Source organism: Marmota flaviventris, chromosome 9, assembly GCF_047511675.1.
Source record: "Marmota flaviventris isolate mMarFla1 chromosome 9, mMarFla1.hap1, whole genome shotgun sequence".
NCBI lineage: Eukaryota > Metazoa > Chordata > Mammalia > Rodentia > Sciuridae > Marmota > Marmota flaviventris.
The window spans coordinates 53,474,334-53,501,838 of NC_092506.1; the positions used below are offsets into that span (position 1 = coordinate 53,474,334).

Sequence of the window (27,505 nt, forward strand, 5' to 3'; positions counted from 1 at the left end):
GTGCAGCCTGTAATTCCAGCAGCTTGGGAAGCTGAGACAGGAGGATTGTGAGTTCAAAGCCAGCTTCAGTAATGGCGAGGTGATAAGCAACTCAGTGAGACCCTGTCTCTAAATAAAATACAAAATAGGGCTGGGGATGTGGCTCAGTGCCCAAGTGGCCCTGAGTTCAATTCCTGGCACTCCCCCACAAAATAAATAAAAAGTAAAAAGGGCTGGGGGTGTAGCTCAGTGGTAGAGCACCCCTAGGTTCAATACCCAGTACCACTCAAAAAAAAAAAGAAAAAATCCTCCCACAATTAAGTTTAGTGGATCAGAAAATATGAGCATTTTTATAACAATCAGTGATCATTACTTGCATGTCTGGGGCGGCAGGGGTGGTGGTGATGGTGTGTCTATAGAGCTGGGGATTGGACCTAGGGCCTCATGTATGCCAAGCAAGTGTTCTACCATGGCCCTCTTTATGGTTTGTTGGGGTTTTTTTGGTGCTTCACTGCTGAGTTTCATCCCCTGTCCTTTAATTATTTAAAAAAAATTTTAAGACAGGGTCTTGCTAAGTTGCTGAGGCTGGCCTCAAACTACAATCCTCCTGCCTCAGCCTCCCAAATTATTGCTGGGATTATAGGTGTGTGCCATGTCATCTTATACCCCCAAAATGCTGGGGATTGAACCCAGGATCTTATTCATGCTAGGCAAATGCTTTACCACTGAGCCACATTGCCAGCCTGCCTGTCATTATTTTTTAAAATGGTTGTATCAACCACTTTGCTACCAGCAACATAATGAATATGCTAATTTCACCACATTTTTACTGGTATTTGACGTTATGCTAGACCCTCTGTTTGATTTAAGAGAGGGATAATTAAAGATAATCAAAGAAGGGAAGCATTAAAATGATATGTACCTTAAATATTTTTAGTTTAAACACAGAAACACATTTTTATTCGCTAAAGCTCTTAAAAAAAATCTTCTTCCTGAGAATTGGTCTATGGAATTGGTCTATTTTCAGCATTGTCTTTTTGTAAAAATCCCTAGGACGACACATTGTAGTTTGGGTTCCTTTAAAGTAGAGCAAAATCTTAAGATTCTTGCAAAGGATTCTAGGATACAATGCTTCCAGATTTGAACATTTCTTCCTTCTAATATTTTACTCATACTGCTTGTAGATCTTCTGACATTCAGGCAATACTCCAATTTGGCACCTACTTACCTTTGTAATTTCATCTTCTAACATTCACATTCAGATCTTTACCTAAACCATGGGCAAACTATTAAAAAGACATATAAACACAAACACATGTTTATATGTTTATATGTGTGTATATATATATCTATTTGTGTGTATATGCACATCGCAACATACATGTTATTGAAGACATAGAAAGGTTTTTGTTTGTTTTAAAGTCCTTCTGGGGTTTTGTTTTTTTCTTTTGTGGTGCTGGGAATTAAACCCAGGGCCTCGTGCATGCTGCTGGAGCATTTTACCTCTACGTTACATTCCTAGTCATCTTCAGTACTTTAAGAAACTAGTTCCAAACTGGGCATGGTGGTGCATGCCTGTAATCCTGGCTACTCAGGAGGCTGAGGCAGAAAAATTGTAAGTTTGAGGCCAGTGTGGGCAACTTAAAATGGGCTGGGAATGAAGATCAGCAGCCAATGAGTTCAATGCCCAGTACTACAAAAACAAAACAAAAAAGAAACTCCATGGCAGAAGAAACGTGGAAACAGGTCATTAAAGCACAAAGTGTAATCCCCACTGTACATGACACCAAACTATCAAAAATTTAATGCAATTATTCAACTAAGTGATTCTTGGAATTTTTCTAACAGTCATGAAAGTGTGCAAGGTTCACTGAGGCATTATTTTATAATAGCAAAAAATGGTCAAAAATCTAAAAGTCCTTCAAAAGGATGTTAAATATAGGATACCTATATGTGAAATATGCAGCCATTAAAAAGAATGAGAGAGGTGCTGAGGATATAGCTCCAAGGTACACTGCTTGCCTAGCATACACAAGATCCTGGGTTCAAGCCCCAACATTGTAAAACAACAACAAAAAGAATGAGATTGATCTTTATGGAACATAGAGAAGCAAATCCAAGATATATTTTAAGTTGGGGGGCAGGGGAAGCAACATGCAGAGTATACCTGGTATGATTGCATTCATGTTTTTAAAAAATGTATAAAAGTATTAGCACAAGCTTGTGAATACATTTAAGGGCTCAAATAGTTTGCACCCAGGAACAGGACTAGGCAATGAGGGTAAATGGGGAAGAGACTTTTAATTTTTACTGTATACATCCTGTAAGTTAGAAAAAAAATCACCGTGTATTATTTTCATGGCTTATTATTTTCGTTTTAAAATAAAAGCAGTCACTTAATTTTTCTTTTTCTTTTTTTTAACTAGACAAAAGCATTAATAAAGAAGCACTTAACTGCCTTAGGGACACACAAAAAAAGAACATGTGAATTTTTTTTTTTTTTAATAGACGGACACTATACCTTTTTTTGTTATTTTTATGTTGTGCTGAAGATCAAGTCCAATGCCTCACATGTGCTAGGTAAGTGCTCTACTGCTGAGCTACAACTTCAGCCAGTAAATGTGAATATAAATAAATAAGTAGGTATTCTGTAGAAACCCAAGACAGAAAGGGTAGTAGAGACACAGAGAAGAGTCTTTATTCCACACATCCTTATTAGCAATTCCAAGGTGTCCTTCCCTCACTACCCAGCTCTCAGTTATCATCAAGGGCTACAGCATTTGCAGTTATTTGGCTTATAGCCCAGATCACTTTCAATCACTGGTCATGTGTTTTTCGTCACAGCTCTTCATCTATACAAAATTATATCATTTGTTGGCCTTTATACATTCAAATTCTGTTTAGCTCCAGCTTGCTGAGCTTGTTTTCTATTTTGGAAAAAAAAAAAGAGAGAGAGAGAATACAACGCCCACCTGATACAGCTTATTATATGCTACTGTCTTTTTTTTTTCTTGGTACTAGGGATTGAACCCAGGGGTACTTTACCACGGAACTTCATTCCCAGTCCTTTTAATTTTATATTTAGACAAGAACTCATTAAGTTGCTGAGGGTCTTGCTAAATTGCTGAGGCTGGCCTTGACCTTGGGATCTATCTGCCTCAACTTCCCATTACAGGTATGTGCCACTGTACCTGGCTGCTACTGTGTCTCATGGCCTTTGTATTTTTAAAAATTATGACTATATGTTCAATAAATATCTGAATTTATCATAATCATGTGTCAGAGGTCTCAACAACTGTCCTCCTCCATTATAAATATATACAGCCATGCTGACCCTTTTATTTCCTAGAATACACCTAACTCTTCTGATGGCTTTTGTGCTTATTGTTAGGTGTCACCTCCTATCTCAAATATGTGACATTTTAACAACACCCCTTATTCTCTGTCATAGCACTCTCTTGATCTCCTTCTTGCCTCTTAGAGAATTTGTAATCAAACACTTCAGTTGTATGATATCAGGATTTCTTGTCTATTGGTTCATCATTGAATTCCTAGTTCTTAGGAGAATGTCTGACACATAATATATGCTTTCTAAATATGGATGAACAAAGAAATACAAGTTGTGGGGCTGGGTTGTGGCTCAGTGGCAGAGTGCTTGCCTTGCATGTGCGAGGCCCTGAGTTTGATCTTCAGCACCACATTAGAAAAATAAAGGTATTGTGTCCAACTACAACTAAAAAATATATATATTAAAAAAAATAGAAATACAAGTTGTAAGTAGTCATAGCTTGTTATAGCCTAAGGCAAGATTAAAGATTAGATCTTTATTCCTTTTCTTTCACTGTCTCACTTTGTATGATATGCTGCTGTGTGTATGTATTGTTTATAAAGTACCATGAATTTAAATGATTCCAATTTCTTATGATCATTATACCCATACTATATAATGAATTTCTGTATTTTCAAAACTGAGTCTATAGAGCCAAATGCATTTATTATTTTTTTAAAAGAGAATTTTTAATATTTATTTTTTAGTTTTCGGTGGACATAACATCTTTATTTTATTTTTATGTGGTGCTGAGGATCGAACCCAGCACCCCGCGCATGCCAGGCGAGCGTGCTATCGCTTGAGCCACATCCCCAGCCCAAATGCATTTATTATTAAAGACGTATATGTGGCTCAGCGGTAGAGCGCTTGCCTAGTACAGGCGGGACCCGGGTTTGATCCTCAGCACCACATAAAAATAAAGGCACTATTTTGTGTCCATCTACACCTAAAAAATAAATAAATATTTAAAAAAAAGATGTATATAAATAACGCTATGTATGTTATGTCATTTTATGTACAGATTTCAAAATACTATTATCATTCTTGGGTCAACAGATATATTTTAGAAGTTAAAGAGGAGGGCATTTGGTAGCTTATTAAAGTCTTATAGGTTATTGAGAATTTCAGTTGAGAGAATGGGCTTCTGAGCCAGTCACGGGATCATGTCTCAGCTTACAGTGGACAAATAATTCTAAAGTTTAGCTGGTTCACCTGCAAAGTAGTAACTGTATCAACAGTAGTAGGTTTGTAGTGAGGATTATAAGTTTATGTACACATATAAAACACTTAATCACATAATTCAGTGCCTAGCCAGTGAAGTGGTATACATAAGTGGAAATGGAATATTAAGTCCAAGAAATATAGACAGGAAGGATATATCTGTGTCTACATTTTAATGAATATATATTTCCACAGGGTAGAGTTGTCACTGCAGTTTTAAAATAAGATTAGTTTTATGAGAAAGTGTGAAGAAAGGTATTCACTGTTTTCAAAAAAATTTTTTTTCTAGTCAGGAGTGGTGGCAGTGATCCTGTAATCCCAGCAATTTGGGAGGCTGAGGCAGGAGGATCACAAATTCAAGGCTAGCCTGGGCAATTAAGTAAGACTCTGTCTCAAAATAAAACAAAAAGTGCAAAATAAAATAAAAAGTGCTAGGGACGTAGCTCAGTAGTAGAGTGGGTAAATCACCAATATGGAGGTGGGGAATCATTATGTCCTGAAATAAAGCCAGGAGCAAAAAGATTCAGAACTGGGTAAAACTTCAGATTTAACCACTACCCCCTACCAAAACTCTAAAACACTATATAAAACCCCAAAGCTAAGTAATGAAATCAGGACTGATACAGTTCTTCTCAAATGATCATTATATATATATATATATATGTGTGTGTGTGTGTATACACACACACACACACACCATTATGTATATACACACACACATCTATCTATCTATCTCTATACACACACACACACACACACTGTAAACAATGAATAACAGCTAAAATAATAAATTACTTTTTTCCACTCCAGCCAGGTCATCTTTCTATGAAGAATACAATGAATCTTTAAGCAATATCCCAATGCTTAGCAAAAGGTTTAGGTTACTCTGTAAATCATGTATCTGATAAGGAATTTCTATTTAGAGTACACAAAGAACTTTACAACTCAATAATGAAAAGAAGCTGGGCACGGTGGTGGACACCAGTAATACCAGTCAGTGACTTAGGAGACCGAAGTAGGAGGATGGCAATTTCAAAACCAGCTTCAGCAATTTAGCAAGGCCACAAAAACTTGGTGAGACCCTCTCTGAAAATAAAAAATAAAAAGGACTGTGAACGTGGCTTTGTGATTAAGTGCCTCCCAAATAAAAAATGAAAAGGACTGTGAATGTGGTACAAAAAAAAATTTTTTTTTAATAAATAAAGAGACCAAAAAAAAAAACAAACTTTTAAATGGGGGAAAGGATCCAAGTAGATTTCTTCAAAGACATACAACTGGCCAATAAGAGACATGGAAAAAATGCTCAATATCATTAGCATTCAGAGAAATGCAAATCAAACCCACAATATGTGCCACTTCATATCTACCAGGATGGGTATAATAACAAGTAGTGGCAAGGATGTAGAGAAGTTGGGACCCTTATACCTCGCTGGTAAAAATCTAAATGGTACAGCCACTGTGGAAAACAGTTTGACAGTTCCGTAAAAGGTTGAACATAGAGTTATCATATGAGACAACTTATAGTACATGTACCCAAGAGAAATAAACACCTATCTTCAAACGCAGTGTAGTGGTATGGTTGTAATCCCAGCTACTCAGATGGATAAGGGAGAGGGATCACAAGTTTGAGGCCAGCCTGGACAACTTAGTGAGGCCCTTCTCAAAAATTTTTTAAAAAGACTACAGATGTATTTTGGTGGTCAAGTACCTACCTGCCTAGAACACATAAGACCCTGGTTTGGATTCCCAGCACTGCAAAACAATAACACTCCCCACCTGAACCCCATGTCCACAGAAAAATCTGCACCCAAATGTTCACAGAAGCATTATCCATAATAGCCAAAAAATGGAAACAACCCAAATATCCATCAACAGATGAGTGAATAAAATTGACTGTGTCCATTTGGCAATAAAAAAAGAAATAAAGTACTAATACACGTTATAACGTTCTGGCAAATACTATGCTAAGCCAGTCACAAAAATCATCCTCTATGATTGCATTTACATGAAATGACCAGAATAGGCATAATCTGGGGTGATGAGAGGAAGTGGGGAATCACAGTTTCTTTTTGGAGTGATGAACATGTTTAAAAAGTTGTGGTGATACATAAATGGGATTGATATTTTAAATAAAAGAAGTGTATAAATTGAATATAATAAAACTCAGCTAATTATACACTTTAAATTGTGGAAGGTAAGGCATGTGCATCGTATCAATAGTTTTTTTTTTTAATGGGGGGAGGTGTCATTTTTAGACAACCAATTTAGTATAAACAGTATAGTCAAAATATGCCAGGATAAAACTATTTATGCATCTTACTGGCATTTGGGGGTGTTTCGTCAAATTTCTTAAACAATAAACTATGTACTTAGTTTTTTTTAAAAAAAAATAGTATTACACTGATTTCACGTCATTTTCTGGCAAAATTAAGGACAAAAACGACCACAATCTTAAAATCTACAATTTTTCATTACATCCCCACTTAACTATGCAGCTAATTTATACTCTTCCATAGCAAAGGCAGAAACTAACTTCAAATAATGTGCTGACAACGGTGCCCTTTTAAAAGCGTTATAATGTGGGGAAAATTTTTTAAAAATCAAGAGAGGAGGGAACAAAAATGAACTCAAAACAATAAAATATTACAAGGTGTTATAATGATTTGTTCACTCTTTAGTCAAAACCGGGGAAAGAGAGAATGATAAGTTACAAATTTCTAAAACTTGGTGTTAGGATTCATAAATCCTTTAAAAAAATTAATAATAAAGCAAAAGGAAAACAAGAAATCTCTCCGCGATCCGAGTGGGAGGAAATTCTGGATGCTATCCGCAAGCAGGGTCCCGAGCGGGCCCACGGCCAGCCGGGCCGCAGGCGCCCCTGCTGGGCCCTCGTGTGAACCGTGGACCCGTAGCAGCCGGAGGAGATTCGCCCCGGCGCGCCTGGGGACTCTGCGCCGAGGTCAGGCCGAGAAACGCCGCCAGGTTCCCGAGGACTCCACCCTCTCCTCTCACTCTCCCTCCCGTCAGCGGTCCCCTGAGGGGAACAGGCGGGGCGCGGCACGCTGGGACAAGGGGGGGTTGCGTTCTCAGCTAGAAAAGCTCCGCCGCCCAGAGTGGCGGCCGCGGGTTATTAATAAACTCCGCTTCTGCCCAGGCGCAGCTACCGAGGCGGCCGTAGGATCAACAAGGCCTGCGGCCGAGGTTGAGCAGTGGGAGCCGGAGCCCGGGCCCAAGCGGGCCCGCGCCGCCGCGCTGAGGGCGGCGGCCGGGCGGAGAATAATGCACACTGGGTAAAAACACATTTATATACGAACCTCCGAGAAAATTTTCCAACAATTCCTTCGTCCGACCACCATGCACCAGGACAGGAAACAGCCGCCCGGCCCCCAAGCCCCGCAACCCGCATAGCGTGTCTGAGGCCCGCCCCCAGCCTCCATTGGGCAGGCATTACGTCACTCACTGGGCATTCCCTGCTTTTAATTGGACCAAATTTAACCTACCAGAAGGGAATCGCCCCCTTAGGCACGCCCCAACTTGGGACGTCACCAAGGTTGGTCTTCCAGCCAGCGCCTGAGTGGCTCGCGCAAAGTGCGGAATCAAAGTTTCTGTGTCTTACTGGTTGGCAGAACCGCTCATCCCAGACCAACACCACTTCACTGACAAGTTAATTATGCGGATTCCGGGGCTCCAGCGGGAGACGCCATTTTGTAGCAAGGGAGGGAGGTTGGTCCTTGTGATTACCTGGGAGGGAGAAAGGGTGACGGGCGCCATTTTCCCCACAGGGGCGAAGAGGCGGATTGGGATTTCCCTGTGGGCTTGTTGGAATGAATTCTGGAGACCAGATGAGCTTTGCCTAGCCCTTGCCGAATGCTGTACCATTGGGAGGGAAGAGGAGGGGAAGCATAGGACAGGATGGGAGACCTGCCCGCTCCCCGGGGGCTCTCAATGCTGATTGAGGCCCTTGGTCTTGGGCAAAGGCCGTTTACCCGAGACCTGATGTGTGCCGGTGACTGGCTTCCAGGCCTGCCTGCGCTTCTCCAGTCGCCGGGGGCATCACCGTGCGGTGGGAGGATGAGCCTTCTGCCCCCGGAAACTCCCGCGGAGTTTGGCACCAGAGTGGTGGTAGTCTAAGATTCCTTCGGGAGACTGGAAGCATTTATTCATTTTTGTACTTTTGGCTCAAAGTTTTAAGTCAACTGAATTGGTGTCGCTACGTTCTTTTGAATCTTATTTCCCTTTTGTGTGTTGATAACTGAAAAAGTCAAAGGGGTGCGGGAAAGTATTCAATCGGGTCCCCTAAACCTGTTAATGGATACAGATAAGTCGTTTCATGTGTGGTAGCTCTCATCCATTCCTTTTCTAAGTCATTGAAAATACTAGTAATTTCAGGAGGTATTGAGTAAATATTATTTGCTTGGGAAACCATGCCGAGTAAAAATGAAATAAAGTGTGTTAAATGAGGCAAGCCAGGTGTAGAATCGATTATGAGGACGTCGGCTTGCTTGAACAGATTTGGGTACTTAAACGGAGAGAGTAGGATAATGTTTAGTTTCTTGCATTTCAGATGATTATGGAATAGACGGAGGATAAGTCAAAAATGTTAAAATATAGCCAGCCCTCAAGACAGTGCTTTGGTGCATATCTGTACTCTGGGGTTGCAGCATTCCCCTTTTCCTGCTTAGGTGTACCTTAACCAAGGCAAACATGCATAATTTGTACCCAAACGCTCTTAGAAGGAAAACAGGATTTTATTTAAGCTTTAACACATTCTTTAGTAATTTAAAATATTTCTGATTACTTTTTAGGTTCTTGTATGAAAGCCACTGGGGAGGCTGAGACAGGAGAATCGCCAATTCAAAGCCATTCTCGTCAAAAGTGAAGCAACTCAGTGAGACCCTGTCTCTAAAATAAAATACAAAATAGGGCTTGGGATGTGGCTCAGTGGTGGAGTACCCCTGAATTCAGTCCCCAGCACCAAAAAAAAAAAAAAAAAAAGTTTTTTGATGCTAGAGGATTTTGCTCATTTACAAGTTAATGGAGCCGGTGGCTCACACCTGTAATCCTAGTGACTGGAGAGGCTGGGGCAGGATGGTTGCAAATTTGAGGCCAGCCCAAGCAACTTCATGAGGTCCTAAGCAAAAATAAGGGCTGGGTTGTAGCTCAGTGGTAGAACACTTGCCCAGTGGTGAGACACTGAATTCTATCCTCAGCACCACATAAAAATAAATATTGTGTCCATGTACATCTAAAATAAAAAGAGCTGGGATATGACTCAGTGGTAAAGCACTCCTGGGTTCAGTTCCCAATACCAAAAAAATAAATGGATAGATTGATTCCCTTTTAACCAAAGCTCAGCTGAAGGATAAGAGGTTCTGGGGGTAGTGGTGCACACCTGTAATCTCAGCTATACCAGAGGCTGAAGCAGCAGGATTTCAAGACCAGATAGCAATTTTTTGAGACCCCCAGCAATTTAGGGCAACCTATCTCAAAACCAAAAGGGCTGAGAATGTAGCTCAGTGGTGAAGTTAATGGGTACAAATAAGTCGTTTCATGTGTGGTAGCTGTATTCAGTTCCCAGTACCGAAAAATAAAGCACTGGGGACATAGCTCATTATGTCCTGATAATGAGTTCTATCCCCAGAATTCATTTCAAAACAACAGTCTCAATAAATTGCTGAGGCTAGCCTCAAACTTGCAATCCTTCTTCCTAAGCCTCCCAGAACTCGGATTATAGGAGAGTACCACCTCACCCCAAACCAGTGTTTTGTCTGTCTCAATTAGAAACTGTAGCTACAGATGTGGCACTTGCCACCCATTTAACAATGTTGCTGGGAGGATTTATGGTAATGTAAATACTGTACATAGGAAGCACAGTGCCTCTCAGATGTTTTTTAGTACTCGATAAATGTCTTTTTCCACTTCATTGTTTACAGCAGTGGTTCTTTTAAAAAAAAAATATTGGGGTTTTTTAGTTGTAGTTGGACACAATATCTTTATTTTAATTAATTATTTCTTTAATGTGGTGCTGATGATCAAACCTAGAGCCTTCCATGTGCTAGGCGAGCGCTGTACCACTGAGCCACAATCCCAGCTCCTGTAGCAGTGGTTCTTAAGTACTTTGACAACTCCTTTGAGATTCTTATGAAACCTCTGAAAAAAATATACCGAACAACTGTACTTTTCATAGGGCTCATGGATACAGGGTTGAGTCTTTGGTTTGTGCCATGTTTGGTGGCATACACCTGTAATCTCAGTGAACTGGGAGGGTGAGATAGAAGAATCTTAAGTTTGACGCCAGCCTGGATAACACAGTGAGTGTGTGTCTCAAAAAAGAAGAGAAAATCCTGGGTTTGTAGACTGAGATAATTTTCTTAGCTTTCACACAGAAAGGAAAATTCGTATTTACATTCCATTTGTTAGGGTTTAATTATACTTTTAAGAAGCAGGGTCTCCCTAAGTTGCTAAAGCCAATCTCAAATTTGTGATGCTCTGCCATCTTCAGCCCTTTTTATTTTGAGACGGTCTTACTAGATTTCCAAGGCTGGACTCACACATGCAGTCTCCAATATCTGGGATAACAGGCATGTACCACCATACTCTCTGGAATAATATAATTTTATAACTTCTAAAACTTCAAACCCCCTGAAGATCCCAAAGGTATGCCTCTTAACAAACTAGGACCTGATATATGCTAGGCAAGTGCTCTGCCACTGATCTATAGTCCCACCCCATTATAGTTCTTTATTTTTGTGTTGGGGATTTAACCCATGGTGCTCTACCAGTGAACAGCATCCTCAATCCTTTTGAGACAAGGTCACTAAATTGCCCAGGCTGGCCTTAAATTTGGGATCCTCCTGCTTCCCCATTCCAGATTGCTGGGATTGCATGTGATTTGCTCTTCATTCCTTTTTGCTAACTATTTGTATGAATCTAATATTTATCAACTGATGGATATTTGAATTGTTCCTACCTTTTTTGTGTGTGTGTGGTGCTGGGAATTGAACCAAGGGCCTTCTGCATGTAAGATTTTTTTCTACCTTTTTGGCTCTTAGGAATACTATACTTTGGATAATACTGAAGCACATCTCTGCATACACCCCCCCCCCCCGTTCTATTTCAGAGAGACAATATCACACCCAGACTCTATGACATTTCTGTGCAAGTATTATGGATGTATTTTATTTCTCTTGGTATATTTACTTAGGAATACAATTGCAGAGTCATATGGTAAAACTGTTTACAACCTTTTGAGGAACTGCCAAACACAACAGATGAGCATTTTACATGTAAGGATTCTAATTTCTCCACATCCATCTTTATCCCCACCCCACACCACCACCCCCCCTTTTTTTTGTGCAGTGTTGGGGATTGAAATTAGGGCCCTCTGCAAAAGTTTTTACACATTGTGGCTGGGTGTGGTGGTTCATGCCTGTAACCCCAGTGGCTTGGGAGGCTAAAGCAGGAGTTCAAAGCCAGCCTCAGCAACAACAAAGCCCTAAGCAACTCAGTGAGACCCTAAATAAAATACAAAATACAGGCAGGGATGTTATTCAGTGGTTGAGTGCCCCTGAGTTCAATCCCTGGTACCAAAATAAATAAATAAATAGTCTTTTGGAGTGCTGGGGTGTGGTCAGTGGTAGAGCCCTTGCCTAGTATGTGCAAGTCCCTCAGTTCTATTTTAAGTACCATGCAAAACAACAAAAAATACAACTTGAACCACAATATTGATGAAGCCCAATTATTTTTTTCCTTAAATATGTGCTTTGGATACAAGTTTAAGAAACCACTACCTAATAAAAAAATCATTAAGATTTATGTGTATGGTTTTCCCCAAGAATTTTATTATAGTTTGAAGCCTTCATTCAAATCTTTAATACATTAGCTAAGAGACCTGTTTCATGCTTTTGCATGGAGATAACGTATCTTAAAAAGATGACTATTTCCCACGTTGAACACTCTTGGCACCCTTACTGGAAATCAACTAACCATAAATGTAAGGGTTTAATTAGTGATTCAACTTTATTCTCTTGGACCATCCTTACACCAACAGAACACTATGTGATCACTAAATCTACTTTTTCCAATATTGTTTCATCTATTCTGGGTCCTTTATATTCCCATACACATTTCAGGATAAGCTAGTAAGTTGCTGGGCAGGGCGTAAAAAGATAGCTGAAATCTCATATGGATAAAACTGTATCTGTAGATCAATTTGTGCTATGTTGCAGCGTTCATGTTATCTTCCACTTATATAGTTATTTCAGTTTTACCGTTTTGTTGTATTTACTCGTAAGTACTTCTTCATTGCTACTGTAAGTGGAATTTTAGTATATTTTGTATATTATATAACCTTGTATCTTGCAATCTTAAAATCATTTTGTGCATGTTATTTCTTAGAATTTTCTATCATATCATCTTGTGAATATATTTTTACTTTTTCAACCTGGATTCCCTTTACTTCCTTTTCTTGTTTAATTGCCTTGCCTAGAACTTGATTTGTAATGTTGAGTACTAGTGGTAAAAGTGAGCATCCTTGTCTTATTCCTGAACTAGGAACAATTATTACCATTAAGCATATTAACTTTGGGTTTTTGGTAGATATCTTTATCAAGTTGAGGAAGTTTATTCTTTTTATTGTTTGGCCAGGTTTTCTGTTGTTGTTGTTCTGTTTGGGGGTGCATTATATATAGTGGAGTCTCTTTTTTTTAAATATTTTTTTAGTTGCAGTTGGACATTTATTTATTTATTTATTTTTATGTGGTGCTGAGGATTGAACTCATTGCCTTGCACATGCTAGACAAGCGCTCTACTGCTAAGCCACAACCCCACCCCAATAGTGGAGTCTCTTTTGTTACACGTTTGTACAAAATTTGGCTAATCTGACCGGTCTTTTAAAAGAAACTTTTAAAAGGTTTTGAGTATAGCTGACAAACTTCAGTATATGCATGGAAGCAGAATCGAACTATATAAAGATGAACTAACCTATACTTTAAAAACTTGGTAGGAGATGATGATAACCCTAGAAAAATATTACTCTAAGATATTAATTCCTCTCATAGTGCAAAAATGAGGGATTTCTACTGTTAATATAGGTTCAATCCCTAGTACCACACACAGAAAAAAGAACTAATGTTCTTGCAAGAAGAACCTTTTCTAGCTTCAAGATGTGACTTATTTAGATAACAATTCCTCCTTCTCTGAAAAAGATTAAGTATTCCAAGATACTTGACATGTAAGTGAACATGTAACCTTTTTTTTTTTTTTTTTTAAACCATGAAGCCCAAGTATTATATGGTATTGCAAGGGTAGCCAATCTAAGGGTAGAAGCTGGAATTCAGTAGAAACACTGCTGGTAAATAACCTCAGGTTAACTTTGCCAAAAATTTAAATTATATCAGAACGGACAAATCTTATAGAGATGTAACTTAGGTGATTCATTCTGTAAGTATGGAATGTCTGTTATGCTTAAGTCATGTGTTCTTACTGAAGGCATAACTTTCATTAAATTCATGAAATATCACTCCCACTTGGTGGTACCAAGGGAGCTTTACCATGGAGCTGCTACACCAGCTCTTATTTTTTTGGTACTGAGGATTGAACCCAGGGGTGCTTTACAACTGAGCTATATCCCCAGCTCAATTTTTTGATATTTGGCCTCACTAAGTTGCATAGGGCCTCACCAATTTGTTGAGACTGGCCTTGAATTTGGTATCTTTACTCCTTGACCTTGCTGGGATTATAGGGGTGTGCCACCACACCCATCACTTTATATTTTGAGATAGAATCTTGCGCTAAAGTGGCTGAGGTTCCTCTCAACTTGTGATCCTACTGCCACAGTAGCTGGTATTACATTATGTTATGGTAATTCTTAATGCCTTTTTCTTCGTGCTTGCTTCAGGAAGAGGGTATATTTGGGCTGAATAGCGGCATATAGCTATGAGGCTCTGGTTTGGCCCCTCCTATAGTATAGTCCCTTCTAGAGCAAAATACAGCAGTCACTATCTTAATATGTCAAAAACAAATTTATAGCTGGGCATGGTGGAGCATGCTTATAATCCCAGGGAGGTAGGAGTCTAAGGAAGAAGGATTTTAAGTTTGAGGCCAGCCTTAGCAATTTAGCAAGACCTGTCTCAAAAGAGGACTGGGGACTTAGTTCCATTGCAATTGCACCTCTGGGTTCAAATGCCCAGTGCAGGGCAGGTTGGGGTGGGAGGGTGTCTATGTATAACTACTTACAAGAGTTGCATTCCCATGTAGAAACTCAAACATATTAAGACATATGATCTGTGACAAACTGTAATTTGATATTGTTTAAAGAAATCATGAAAATTGAAGTATATATTGGATTCATTAAAAGCTATCATTTGAACATTATTTAAGTAGTTTAATTATAAGGTATAATTTGGGGTTAAAGTCTACAATGGTGGGGCTGGGGTTGTGGCTCAGCGGTAGAGCGCTAGCCTCTCACGTGGAAGACCTGGGTTCGATCCTCAGCACCACTTATATTTAAAGATATTGTGCCCATGTATAACTAAAAATAAATAAATAAATAATGGAGATTAGTTTGGAAACAATTAATGGGAGACAATAAAACTTGTTCTCAAAGACATGACAATACATCTTCTTGAAACAAAACCCCAAATGAGAATTGTCGTTCTGTTCATGAGAGTAACTAAAACCTTTATTAGATATGGTTTTCCAATAACAATGTGAAAACTGGAATTATCATTTCAAAGAGCAGTAAAGTTTGAAATTTTAAAAAGTAGGGGACAAAAAAAAAAGAGGTAAAGGAAGACAAATACTATTTAATATCTCCCCTCTGTACACAATGTTGCATATATACAACTACTCCATTTTTTAATAATTTTATATAATGTGAAATCCCCTTAAGCAATTTAGGGTATATAGTTGGTGTCTAACTTGGGGGCAGGGCAGTAGAAACATACTTGATTAACAGTTTTCACTCAGACATTAGACAATTTTTTCATTTTTTGCCAAGATTTTAGTAGTAAATTCATAAATATAGGAAATACTTCACTCCTTCTGTGTTAATAGAAAACCAACCAAACAGTGCCAGCAATAGTGGCTTAATTATTGATATACAAGAAAAGCACAACACCAATGGGTTTCCTTAATTATGCATTTTAAATATTTATGTGCATTTTATTCTTATACTTACAAATTTTTAATGTTTTAGACAATAGCATGTAAGTTTGAATCCACTGAGATGTTGCTTTCAATTTGAAATATTGTGTATACATGTATATAAAAAATAACCCAATGTATGACTCATCTGACACATGTTTTAAGATCAATAAAGGCTTATTTTCAACATGCAGTTAGAAGAGAGGGGAGCAAGCCAACCTCTCGACACTGTCTTGTTGCTGGCTCGTTTTTCCAGTGGTATCAATAGTGGTTTTTGGAGCAAACCATGTGCCTTCGGCCTATAAATAAGATCAGATACCACAATCATCAAGAGGGGCAGAGGAGCTGTGCAAAGGGAAATAGGCAGATGATGTAAACTGTTAAGGATGCATTTTGCATTTTTTCTTGTTACTGGATTAAAACAAGCCAATGAAGGGAAGAAATTATAAATAGGAACAAAACTGCAATCAAATCAAGACATAATAGCCGAATTAATTTCTTTTAATATTGCATATATAGATGTTTAGCCATACTCTAAGATCAACTCTTTAAGAGCAGAACTTTATATCCAATTTACATGCTTCAGATATCGCCTTTCTTGTTTGTTACAGTAAGGTCTTGTATCCAAATATTCACTTGTACACTGAGAGCTTTAAGAAAAAAAAACAGGACACAGAGGGAGTTGCCATTTTTAGCAGCAATGAAATATCACTAACCCCTTTTTACATACCGAATTCAAGTCACTATCAGAGGTGAGTGTACCACAAAGTTACCAGTTACAAAATTGCTAGTTCATTTTTAAATTAATAACTTGAAATTACCCCTGCCCCCCACCCTATTACATCCCTTTTTATAAACAGCAAACATTTTTGCTTTTATACATAGGCTAGCAGGCTTGTTTCAATATGAAAGTGCTAATTCATTTACAGATTTTTAAATCAGTTATGTAGTGCTACAATAAATGTCCAATAATCTACATAGGAACAATATTTGATGAATGAAAATGAAGACTGAATAAGGCTATCATATTACCTTATCTTATTTACATACAAAGGATACCCAATGGTGAGGAAGAGACAGAAATCGGACAAATACTCATAGGTGTAAAAATTACATCTACCTTTGAGCTTTATACTGTAAATGAGACATTTTAAATAGTCCTGTAGCCCATGCCTATTTTTTCCTCAGAAAAAGAAAAGCTGCCTTCATGACATACCCTCTTGTTTCAGATTTCCACAGTGTCACTTGAAGCTTCAGAGTCAGGATCTTACTTTCTTCAAAAAATAAAGAAAATACCCCCACATTAACCCCCCTCCCCACAAAAATCCCTCTGGTTTCACTTCCAGTGCCAGGTTGCATGATCAGGTCCCACCTCCTGGGGTTTTTTTGTCCATCTATTGATCAATAGTTTAGAGTAGGTAACATGAACCAGTTCTGGAACCACTACTAGGAGGAACACAAGCTCTTCACTACAATCACACAGCAGGAAAGAAACTGAGAACTCAATTCATCCCTGGTGCCGGGCCTCCAAAATTGAAAGAACTTGGCACAACTGGAGCACTGAATTTGTATCCTCCATGCTTCTCAATCATTTTGGATTCTAGAAAATAAATAAGTGAAACTTTAGTAGGGCATTCAATTATCTTACTACTTTGTAGGGAAAAAAAAGACTTAAGAATTAACAAGATAGTAGTTTACCATTAGTGCCCAAGGTGTTCCAAAGTTGACAGCTCTATTCTCCCTGACAAAAGTATAAGGGGAAAGAGGGCATGCACTATGTAGAGAAGACAATCTGTCCTGTTTTATGCTATAGAATCCTTTAGCGAATTTTAATTTCCATGGTTAAGGAAAAACATTTTTAAGGTACTGAGTACTGAACCCAGGGGTGCTATACGACAGAGATATAGCTCCAGCCCTTTTATTTTGAGACAGGCTGGCACTAAATTGCTGAGGCTGGCCTCGAATTTCAAATGCTTTGTTTCCCAAGTTGCTGCAATTACAGTTGTGTGCCATCATGCCTGACCTCAAGAAAAAAAAAAAAAATCTTTAAACACTCCATTGTGAGTCATAAGGAACCATGATTGATACCAGTCATATGTATCAATAAGGAACCATCTTGAAAAGAATTCCAAAATAAAAAATACTTAAGAGCTGGGTATAGTGGTATTTGCAACACAGTAAGACACTATCTCAAAATAAAAAAGGTGGGAAATGTAGCCCAGTATAAAGCACCTCTGAATTCAATCCCTAATCTTTTTTTTTTTTCAATCAGAGTATCTTTAAAAAAAAAAAAATCTTTTTAATATTTACTATTTTTTTTTTAGTTATAGATAGACACAATACCTTTATTTTACTTGTTTATTTTTATGTGGTGCTGAGGATTGAACCCAGTGCCTCATGCATGCTAGGCAAGCACTGTACCACTGAGCCACATCCCAGCCCAAGGGATCTCATCTTTGACCACAACTATAAAGGGGTCTGGGTATTAAAACCTAGAGAAAACTGTTACAGAGTATATAAAATTAAAATACACATTTGCTAGGCGCAGTACTACACGCCTATAATATCAGCAATTTAGGAAGCTGAGGTAGGAGGATCACAAATTCCAGCCCAGCCTCAGCAACTGACGCCCTGAACAACTTAGTGAGACCCTATCTCTCTCTAGAGAGAGAATTTTTTAATATTTATTTTTTAGTTTTCGGCAGACACAACATCTTTGTTTTTGTATGTGGTACTGAGGATTGAACCCGGGCAGCACGCATGCCAGGCAAGCGCGCTACCGCTTGAGCCACATCCCCAGCCCAAGAGAGCCTATCTCCAAATAAAAAGGGCTGGGGATGTGGCTCTGTATTTAATCCCTGGCACACACACACACACACAAAGAGTAGATCTTGAAAATGCATTCCAGAGCTGGAAGTTTATATATATACATACATACATACATATAGTGGTGTGTATATGGTAAAGTATATATATATGTAAAGTTTGGTTCCTAACATGGAGCATAGGGATGGAGTGGAATGAGGGAGTATATTAAAATGTTTAAAGATTAAAAAAAAACTGGGGTTTTTCTATAATATATTTCAGAAAAAATTTTTAATTCATTACCTTTTTTTTTTTTTTTTTAGTACAGGGATTTAACCTGGGGTGCTTAATAACCAACCCACATCCCTAACCCTTTGTATTGAGACAGGATCTTCCTAAAATTGCTGAGGCTGGTCTTGAAAAATGGCAATTGTCCTGCCTCAACCTCCCAAATTGCTGGGATTACAGGCGTGTGCCAACACACCCAGGTAATTTATTACTTTAAAAAAATATTAGATTTATAACTACATAGCCTACATACCATTATACAATATACCTTTTATATAATGTTAAATTCCTTCATAAATCATTGGCTGAGGTTGTAGCTCAGTGGTAGAGCACTTGCCTTGCATGTGTAATCTACTGGGTTTGATCCTAAACACCACATAAAAATAAATAAATAAAACAAAAGATATTGTGTCCATCTACAACAACAAAAAAAAAATGTTTAAAAGAAAAAACTTTGAAGTCATTAATTACATCAAAAAGGGATTATGGTTGACTAACATACCATGGGCTGCTCTTCTTTGATCGGCAAGAGTTGCTATGTCTTGTAACTGTTTTCTTTGTTCTTCATTAAGACCATGAGTCAAAGCTTGATACCATACAGGATTACGATTCTGAATAGCTATCAAAACAAAAACAAGTAGGAAAAACCATTAATACGCAGGACTGACAGCTTTTTTTTTTCTTTTCTTTTGGTACCAGGGATTGAACTCTGGGGCATTCAACCACTGAGCCACATCCCCAGCCCTATTTTGTATTTAGAGTCAGGGTCTCACTGAGTTGGTTAGCACCTTGCCATTGCTGAGGCTGGCTTTGAACTCTTGATCCTCCTGCTCAGCCTCTAGAGTCCCTGGGATTACAGGCGTGTGCCACTGTGCTGGGGAACTGATACGTTCTTTCTATTCTGTTCTGTCTATCCGCAACCCAAAAATGAAATTCTCCCCAATAACTTTATTTCTATTTACGTATTTGTTTGTTTGTTTTATTTTTGTGGTGGTGGGGATTAAACCCAGGGCCTTGTGCATGCAAGGCAAGCACTCCACCAACTGCGCTATATCTCCAGCCCTCCCAAGTAACTTTAAAAGTTATCTTAAGTTACTTATGGAATAAAAGATATAGGGCAAACAGTAATTCCAGTTCATCTTTGTGCTTCAAAAATATCATAATTGTTCTTATTGTATTGTACTAGGGGTGTTTCAATAATAAAATTAATTTAAGTGGTAGAGCACTTGCCTAGCAACTGTGAGGTGCTGAGGGTTCAATCCTTAACACCACATAAAAAATAAAATAAACTGGGTGCAGTGGCACACACCTGTAATCCCAGCGGCTCTGGAGGCTGAGGCAGGAGGATCCCGAGTTCAAAGCCAGCCTCAGCAATTTAGAAAGCAACTCACTAAGCAACTCAGTGAGACCCTGTCTCTAATAAAATACAAAATAGGGCTGGGGATGAGGGCCAGTGATCAAGTGCCCCTGAGTTCGGTCCCTGGTTCCCTAAATAAATAAGTAAAATATTCAGAGTTAAATGACTTGAAAATACAGATGCAAGAAAAAGGGTAAACAATACAAAATACACGCTTTATTTTTCTTCCTCTGCCTACTCAAAAACCTCTCTTTAATATAACTTGGTTTGTGATTTATGTCACTGCTAGAGTTCTTTCCTGGAGTATGTGAGACCCCAGAGTTGGCAGGCAGTAAAAAGAAAGAAAAAAGAAAAGTATATATACATAAAGTCTTTCCATAGAAAGGTAACTTTGCAATTCTCAAGATAAAATGACAAGTCACACATTTTTATATCATAGCCTAAAAAATGGTTACTCTGTGAGGAACAGAACAATTTTTTTCCAAATGTCACAAAAACAAGTGTTAAAATTTCACAATGTTCAACCAAAAAAATATACTACACAAGTGAATATAAAATGATGGTAGGTCTGAGCAAGTATTTGCCTATTTCACACATACATCTGCAAGCAAGAGTCTAAAATAGGTTTTACCCCCAATATTTTCACTGCCGAGCAAGTAAAGAATGTAAAAGTGATTTCCACATGTATTGGGTGCAAGGTAGTTGGGGGGCAAAAACCTAATGCTAAATCACAAGATCTTCTGTTTCTCCTTTACTTCAACTGTGCAGAGGCGCTGTATTAGAAACTATATTTTAGAGACTGTCCTGTTCATACCTAACAAAAAACAAAGCAAGCCAGAAGTTCTAGCACTTCAATCAATTCTTGTTATTATCTAATTCAGAAAACTATTTGTGAACTGGCATCAAAAATACTTTCATGCGCTTGGAGTACTTAAACCTTGGTTATGAAAGAACTTATTCCATATCAAAGTTCCTATGTAGAAATGATAATTAACAGTGGAGAACCCTGAGGGGGAAGGGCTTTCAAATTTAGTGGCAATTTAAATAGCCGCCCCCCACTACTGGGGACTGAATCCAGGGTTGCTCTACCACTGAGCAACATCCTCAGCTCTTCGTATTTTTTATCTTGAGGCAGGGTGTTGCTAAGTTGCCCAGGCTATACTCAAACTTTGATCCCCCTGCTTCAGCTTCCCAAATAGCTGGAACTACAGAACTATGCGATCAGCAATTTAGTTTCATAAAATGAGTGGTGGACTATAGGCATTACACCTTGAAATTCAAGCAAAAGATGCTATTAAACAAAAATAGCATGTCGTATTCTATAGCCACACATAACTGTGATATATCTAGAATTCCAGGAGAAATCTGTATCACTACAACCAAATTTGGGTGGTTAAATTAGCTGCTTGAAGCTTAAAATTGATTATATTAGAATTGCTAATTCTGTAATAATAGAATGAATTGATTAAGAGATGCAAAAATACATAAATACTGAATAGATATAAACATGGAAGAACAATTGAGGAAAATTGAAAGACTGAGAATCAGAAGAAAGAGGAATTGTCACTGTACTTTTAAGAAATACACTATATTCTAGAATGTATATCTTTCAAAATTATAAACTAAATGGAAAAATAAGAGGAAGAGGACAGAATACTCAGTAGCTTGACGGCATCATCATAAATAATTTTGGGTACTTTAATTAATCTCTTCATTAAGGGACAGATTGTTTAATGAAAAGTCTATATGTGATAAGCTGACTTACTTTGAAATATAGCTTTAAATATCTGATACTCATCAACAGGGTTGTCTTCATCATCAATGATTGTGGAATAGCCTTCCAGAGCAGTCTCCTCTGCATCATCTTCTTCCCAATCATCATCATCTCCATCTTCACCTGCTTGCTTAGCCAGAATTTCCAAATATTCTTGCCCATCTTCATCAATATCATCTTCATCACTCCCTAGTTCCTCTGCCAAGTCATAAATATAACACTGAAATGGTTTGTTACTCAAAGTGACAATCGCTTACCATTTTCAGCGAATTATAATTCATTAATAAAGTCAAGGAAAAGTTCCAGGAATTGGTGTTTAAACACATGTCTAGCAACAGACAGAATAATAACTTCTCAAGCATGTCCAAGAAACCCAACCATGTCTTGTTACTCTAAACACCAGAGATGATTTTTTTTGGGGGGGTGGGGCAAGGGGTTGTACGAGTACCAGGGATTGAATTTACGGGCGCTTTACAACTGAGCCACATTTCCAGCCTGTTGTGTTTTTTTTTTTTTGAAAAGGGTCTCACTAAGTTGCTAAGGCTGGCTTTTAACTTTCGATTCTTCTGCCTCAGCCTCTGGGATTACAAGTGTGAGCCACCTCACCTAGTTTGTAGGAAGATTGCAGCCCATGATATGCTCTTGGCCTTCTAGTATGAAAATTCAAACTAAATACCAATAAAAAATTATATAGTTTGAGTAATACCCATAGAAACTTTGGCAGGGGGCCAGTGCTGGAAATCAAACCAAGGGCCTCAAGGAAGGTGCGATACAACTGAGCCACATCTCCAGCCTCACCCATAGAAACTTTTGTGAGATCAAATAAAAATAAAAAAGGGCTAGGGATGTAGCTCAGTGGTAGAGCACCCCTGGGTTCTATTCCTGGTACTGCCAAAATGGAAAACAAGACCCGCTAAGTTAATACTTGCGGAAAAAGAAAAGAAACTGCAATGCCTATCTTACCTTGAATCAATTTCAGTAATTTCTTTTTAAAAAATATTTGTTTATTTTTTTAGTTTATTTTTATGTGGTGTTGAGGATTGAACCCAGGGCCTTGCATGTGCTAGGCAAGGGCTCTACCACGGAGCCACAACCCCAGCCCCTCAATGGCAATAATTTCTAATATCACTTATGCATTCTTTGCTATATTTGCTATGCCAAACAAATACAGAGTAACCATCTTTTATTGATTGCATACTATAATGCCTGGAACTTCCCTCTTATAGGAAACATAGATGACAATTCTGCCTTTATAGACTTTGCTACTCTTCTGAGATAAGGAAGTCTTTCTATGAATGAACAACTATAAATGCATCTGGCTATGATCCTAAATTTTGGGAGAAGGACTAGAAAAAAGTCCAGTAGTTTTTTAACTATATATGTGTTGCTGAAATTCACCACAAATCTCTTACCAGTTTCATCATCATCTTCAGCTTCATCATCATCATCACTGTCGTTTTCATGTTCTGCATGACAGGCATACGCTCTTTTTAATCCATTAAACAAAAGGATAAAAGCTGGCAAAATCTGTCCAGAAACCTGATTTAAAACTTGTGGTATCTGTTCCATATCAATAAGAGCACAGAGGCCAAGAACACACATCTTTCTGTCATGAAGCCTAAAAAAATAATATAAAAAAATAATTTTCCTCTATTTTCTTAAATAAACAGAGTTCTTCATAAAGGTCCAATTCATGTTACTTACCCCAAGAAACAGTCAACATCATTAAGCCACTGTGTAATAAAATGGTTTGTAACTGGTTCAACGTTATTAGGGAAGCGAAGATTTTCTAAGGTATTGAGTAGGAGGTGCGGATTATAATATAAAGCTGCAATTGCAACTTGCAGGCACATTGTTCGCAGTTCACTTGTCTTAACCTCTCTTGTCAGTCTCTCTAAAGCTGCCTCCACGAATAAGGGAATGCACTGTAAAGAAAGATTACAAGGTAGTCCAAGACTGAAATGAATAGCACCCTAACTATTCTATCCATATTAACTTAACTGTTGCCTCAACTAACCCTTTAGGCTCATTTAATTACTAAAGCTGTCAGAAATCTTAAGCCAAAATTTACCTAGCATAACAAAGTACACAAGAAACTTCAATACTTGTATTTTCAACATATTAAATATATGTTCATTAATATATATTGGTTAAATTTTACACCAACAGTGAAAATAAATGCTATGGTACACAACAGTGTATCACAATATATTGTAAATGCCAAAAGGAGAAAAAGATGTAAAAAATTGATTTATTCTCTGAAGTTCCAAATAAAAGCATTAGAAGTTAGCCTTGGGCTGGGGATAAAATGAAATTCAAAAGTAGACTGTCTGCCTAGCATACATGAGGCTCTGGATTCAATCTCAGCAACCTACACAGTTACCCTCACTGACCTGGTCAATGCCACGCCCTTTGCATTGTAGAATGATGACCTCTAACAATTTTGCTGCATGACATTCTGCATCTTCTCCCGCAACTCCTGTAAGAACCTGATCAACAAAGAATATAAATTCCAAGAAGGTTTCATGAAAATGTTTACATCAGAAATAATTTCCTTTCCTTTCTGAGCAGTTCTGAATGATTACAATGTTCATTGTAGAGACTAAACTACAACACCTGAGGATTTAAACTTGTCAAATAGTCTAGCCTTCTGGTGTCCTGGTCTTAGTGATCAAAGCATCTATCCTGAAATGCCATTCTGGATTAAAACAGGATATGAACCAGTACCTTCTCACACAAAGGGTAGAAGCTAAAACACTTAATCTTTCTCAGGGTACTGACTCTTCTGTTAAGAATTACACAAATGCTGCTATTTGTAGACAAAACATTTGTCTCAAAAAATGAAAAATGATGAGTTAGGGTGCTGTGGGATAAGGAGGAAGAAATATCCTATTGATGGCAACCACTGGCCTATAAACGGCAGACAAGAACTAAAGAATATGGACATGACATGGTACTTAACATTAGAAAATTATAAATGTACAGATAAATGTTCTGGAATAACAAAGTAGATTGTAAGAGTATTATCTCTTTTACCATAATATTAATATAGACAAGATAACTGGCAAAAAATGAATAACACAACTAAAGAATTACTGTATGAACAAGAGATCAAAAGGGAAAAATATTAAGTGAAAGACAAGCATATCTAAAACCTTCTTGACAAAAATACTTTTCCCCTTCGTAAATCAGATTATCACTAAGGTTGTTGCCCAAGCTGGCCTTGAATTCATGGGCTGAGGAATCTTCCTTCCTCAATCTCATCAGTAGCTTGAATTACATCCATACCTGGCAGCAAAATCATTTTTTATTGTGCTGCTACTTCTTAACAAAAACTGTTAGAAATTAAAATAGTATGAATTATATCACCAGCCCCCCATTTAAACACATGTCTCCCCAATCAAACTGTAAATAAAAATTTATCCCCCTACCCTTGTTGTAAGAATAGTATTTTTACTTTCTAGCCTCTAGAAACCTTCAATCTCCAAGTATTTCTTTCCTTTATACATCTCTATCCAACTCTAACTAAAAAAAAAAAAAAAATTAAACAAAACAAAACATCTGTCTACTATTCCTGATTCTTTCAAAAAATCTCAAGCTATTGATTCTTTCCTTTAGTTTCCACAGAACTGGGTTAAAGTAAACTCCAGACACTCTAAAAATCAAAACATTTGTAAGTAAATGTCAGAAGCCATAGAGAAGACATGTGCATGCTGAAGTCATTACTAGGTAATCTAGAAAACAAAGGTTTTTTTGAACTTTTTTCAGGGAGTGGGGTGTACTGGGGATTTAACTGAGGGATGCTTTACTTGTGAGCTACATACCTCCAGGCCTTGTTCTTTTTTATTTAAAGACAGTGTCTCACTACTTGGTTTAGGGCCTTTCTTGCCGGGTTTCTGTTCTCCAGACTAAAAGGCTCAGGGGTCACTCCAGTAAAACTGGGCTGACTGGGCTGCGCAAAATAACCACACAAGAGACACAAATATCTTTTTGTTTGGGGTCGCTGTGATGGCTCCTCTGACCTTAAGGGTCCGCAGAAAGAGAGAGAGGGAGAGCACGTGCTGACCCTTTTTACTGAGGAAAGTTATTTAAATGAGGCAAGGGGTCATGTTTCAGAGGGCTAAGTCTATCTTCATGATGTCCACTGTCAGCAGGTTGACTGACACCTGGGTAGGCCACACCCAAGGGCACAGTAAGAGAAGGGGACCCACACAAGGCACTTCCATGGAATATTCTATCCTAATCAGGGCAAGGGATTATATTACAAAGGAATAGGTGAGCGTAGATCCACCCAAGGGGCTGTAGCAAGACACACCCCATGCATGAGACACCGACCCTCGCACCCAAGAAGGATGGGGAAAGCTCTGCCACATTTCTGTGACTGAACGCCTCAGCACCCAGCTGGCGAGGGGAGTGTGAAATCAGTCACGTCTAAGGTTGGTCTCCCACACTTACTAGCTGAAGCTAGTCTTGAATTTAATCCTCTGGCTTCAGCCTCCCAAGCTGCTATGATTATAGGTGTGCATCATCACGCCTGAGTGTTCATAGCTTTTAAACCCTTTGATTTTATCAGACCCACGTGCTCACCATGTTTTTCATAATGTGATATCAAATGTATCCTGATAATTGTATAGGAGCAAACTTGTAAGATCTAATATTACCTTAAAATGACCTACCTTTTTGCACATACTGTATATCATCTCAAGATACTTGGTATCAGATAGAAGTGTGTCTGTATCAACTGTTACATAATTATGCAGAAGAGGCATCATGTCTGTATTAATAAAAAGCATCAGTTATACATGTTTACTAATACAAATGCTTTATCTTTGCTTCTGAAAATTTTCCTTAGAAAAGGGCAAATCTGTGAAATCAGATGATCTCTCTATTTTTTTTTTTAACTCCTAGTATGGGGGATTTAACTTAAAGGAGTTTTACCACTAAGCTACCTCCCAAGCCCTCTGTATTTTGAGTCAAGGTCTCCCAACTTGGTCCAGGGTGATCTAAAATTTGACAAGGCTGGCCTCAAACTTACTATCTTCCTTACTCAGCTTTCTGAGACACTGGGAATACAAGTAAACATCATGATGCCCATTTTCTGTCATTCAATTTTAGTAAAGATGTATTCAATTTTAATGCAGAAAGGAACCTATTTCTTAATTTCTTAATTATACATAAAATAGCTATGGGGGCACTAAAAGAGCAAACCTAAAATAACTAAGTCAAAATATAAAACAGAAATCAATACTATGTGTTGTCCTTGAGGATTAACTACTAATGATAACTTACCCAACCAATGAAGACCATTTAAAAGTATATAACCAAATGATAAGCTATAAATGAATCAATCAACACGGGGAAAGGTGAAACCCTCAGTATTTTCATGCTAATTAGACTTACCTGTGAAGTAATCAAAGCCATCTTGCTGAAAGACCTCAAATACAAGGGGCAGTAGCTGCCACATCTGTGGAGATACTTGTTGACATGTCAAACTATGAGCCAAAGAGAAGATCTCTTCATAGAATTCTAAAAGAGAATACTAAGTCATTAGGAAAATGTTTACCAATGTGAATGGCACTAAATTCTTAGTACAATATGTGTAATGATA

The 27,505-nt window shown here is 38.1% G+C and overlaps 2 protein-coding genes and 1 long non-coding RNA gene across 6 annotated transcripts in view; 1 reads left to right on the plus strand and 2 right to left on the minus strand.

Moving 5' to 3' along the window:
• The window catches only part of Znf143 (zinc finger protein 143), a 59,289-nt gene extending 51,365 nt beyond the window's left edge, over positions 1–7,924 (minus strand). For 3 of the 4 annotated variants that reach the window (XM_071616392.1, XM_071616393.1, XM_027942351.2), the window contains exon 1: positions 7,843–7,914. In XM_071616392.1, coding sequence (XP_071472493.1) covers positions 7,843–7,884 — 42 coding nt within the window. In that variant the 5' untranslated portion in view covers positions 7,885–7,914. Of the gene's footprint in view, positions 1–7,842 lie in introns of all 4 variants that reach the window. The other variant, XM_027942350.2, reaches the window with a different exon arrangement.
• A 207-nt stretch (positions 7,925–8,131) lies between these two features.
• LOC139706880 (uncharacterized) lies at positions 8,132–15,327 on the plus strand. Its single transcript, XR_011708561.1, has 2 exons — positions 8,132–8,251; positions 9,334–15,327. It is a non-coding gene; the product is annotated as an uncharacterized lncRNA (long non-coding RNA).
• Positions 15,328–16,153: 826 nt separating this feature from the next.
• Positions 16,154–27,505, minus strand: part of Ipo7 (importin 7) — a 58,773-nt gene continuing 47,421 nt past the window's right edge. The window contains exons 18-25 of the mRNA XM_027942323.3: positions 27,298–27,423; positions 26,574–26,671; positions 24,291–24,386; positions 23,602–23,822; positions 23,310–23,515; positions 21,889–22,095; positions 19,269–19,385; positions 16,154–17,273 (exon numbers count right to left, since the gene is read on the minus strand). Of these exons, the coding sequence (XP_027798124.1) occupies positions 17,176–17,273; positions 19,269–19,385; positions 21,889–22,095; positions 23,310–23,515; positions 23,602–23,822; positions 24,291–24,386; positions 26,574–26,671; positions 27,298–27,423 (1,169 nt within the window). The 3' untranslated portion in view covers positions 16,154–17,175. The remainder of the gene's footprint in view (positions 17,274–19,268; positions 19,386–21,888; positions 22,096–23,309; positions 23,516–23,601; positions 23,823–24,290; positions 24,387–26,573; positions 26,672–27,297; positions 27,424–27,505) is intronic.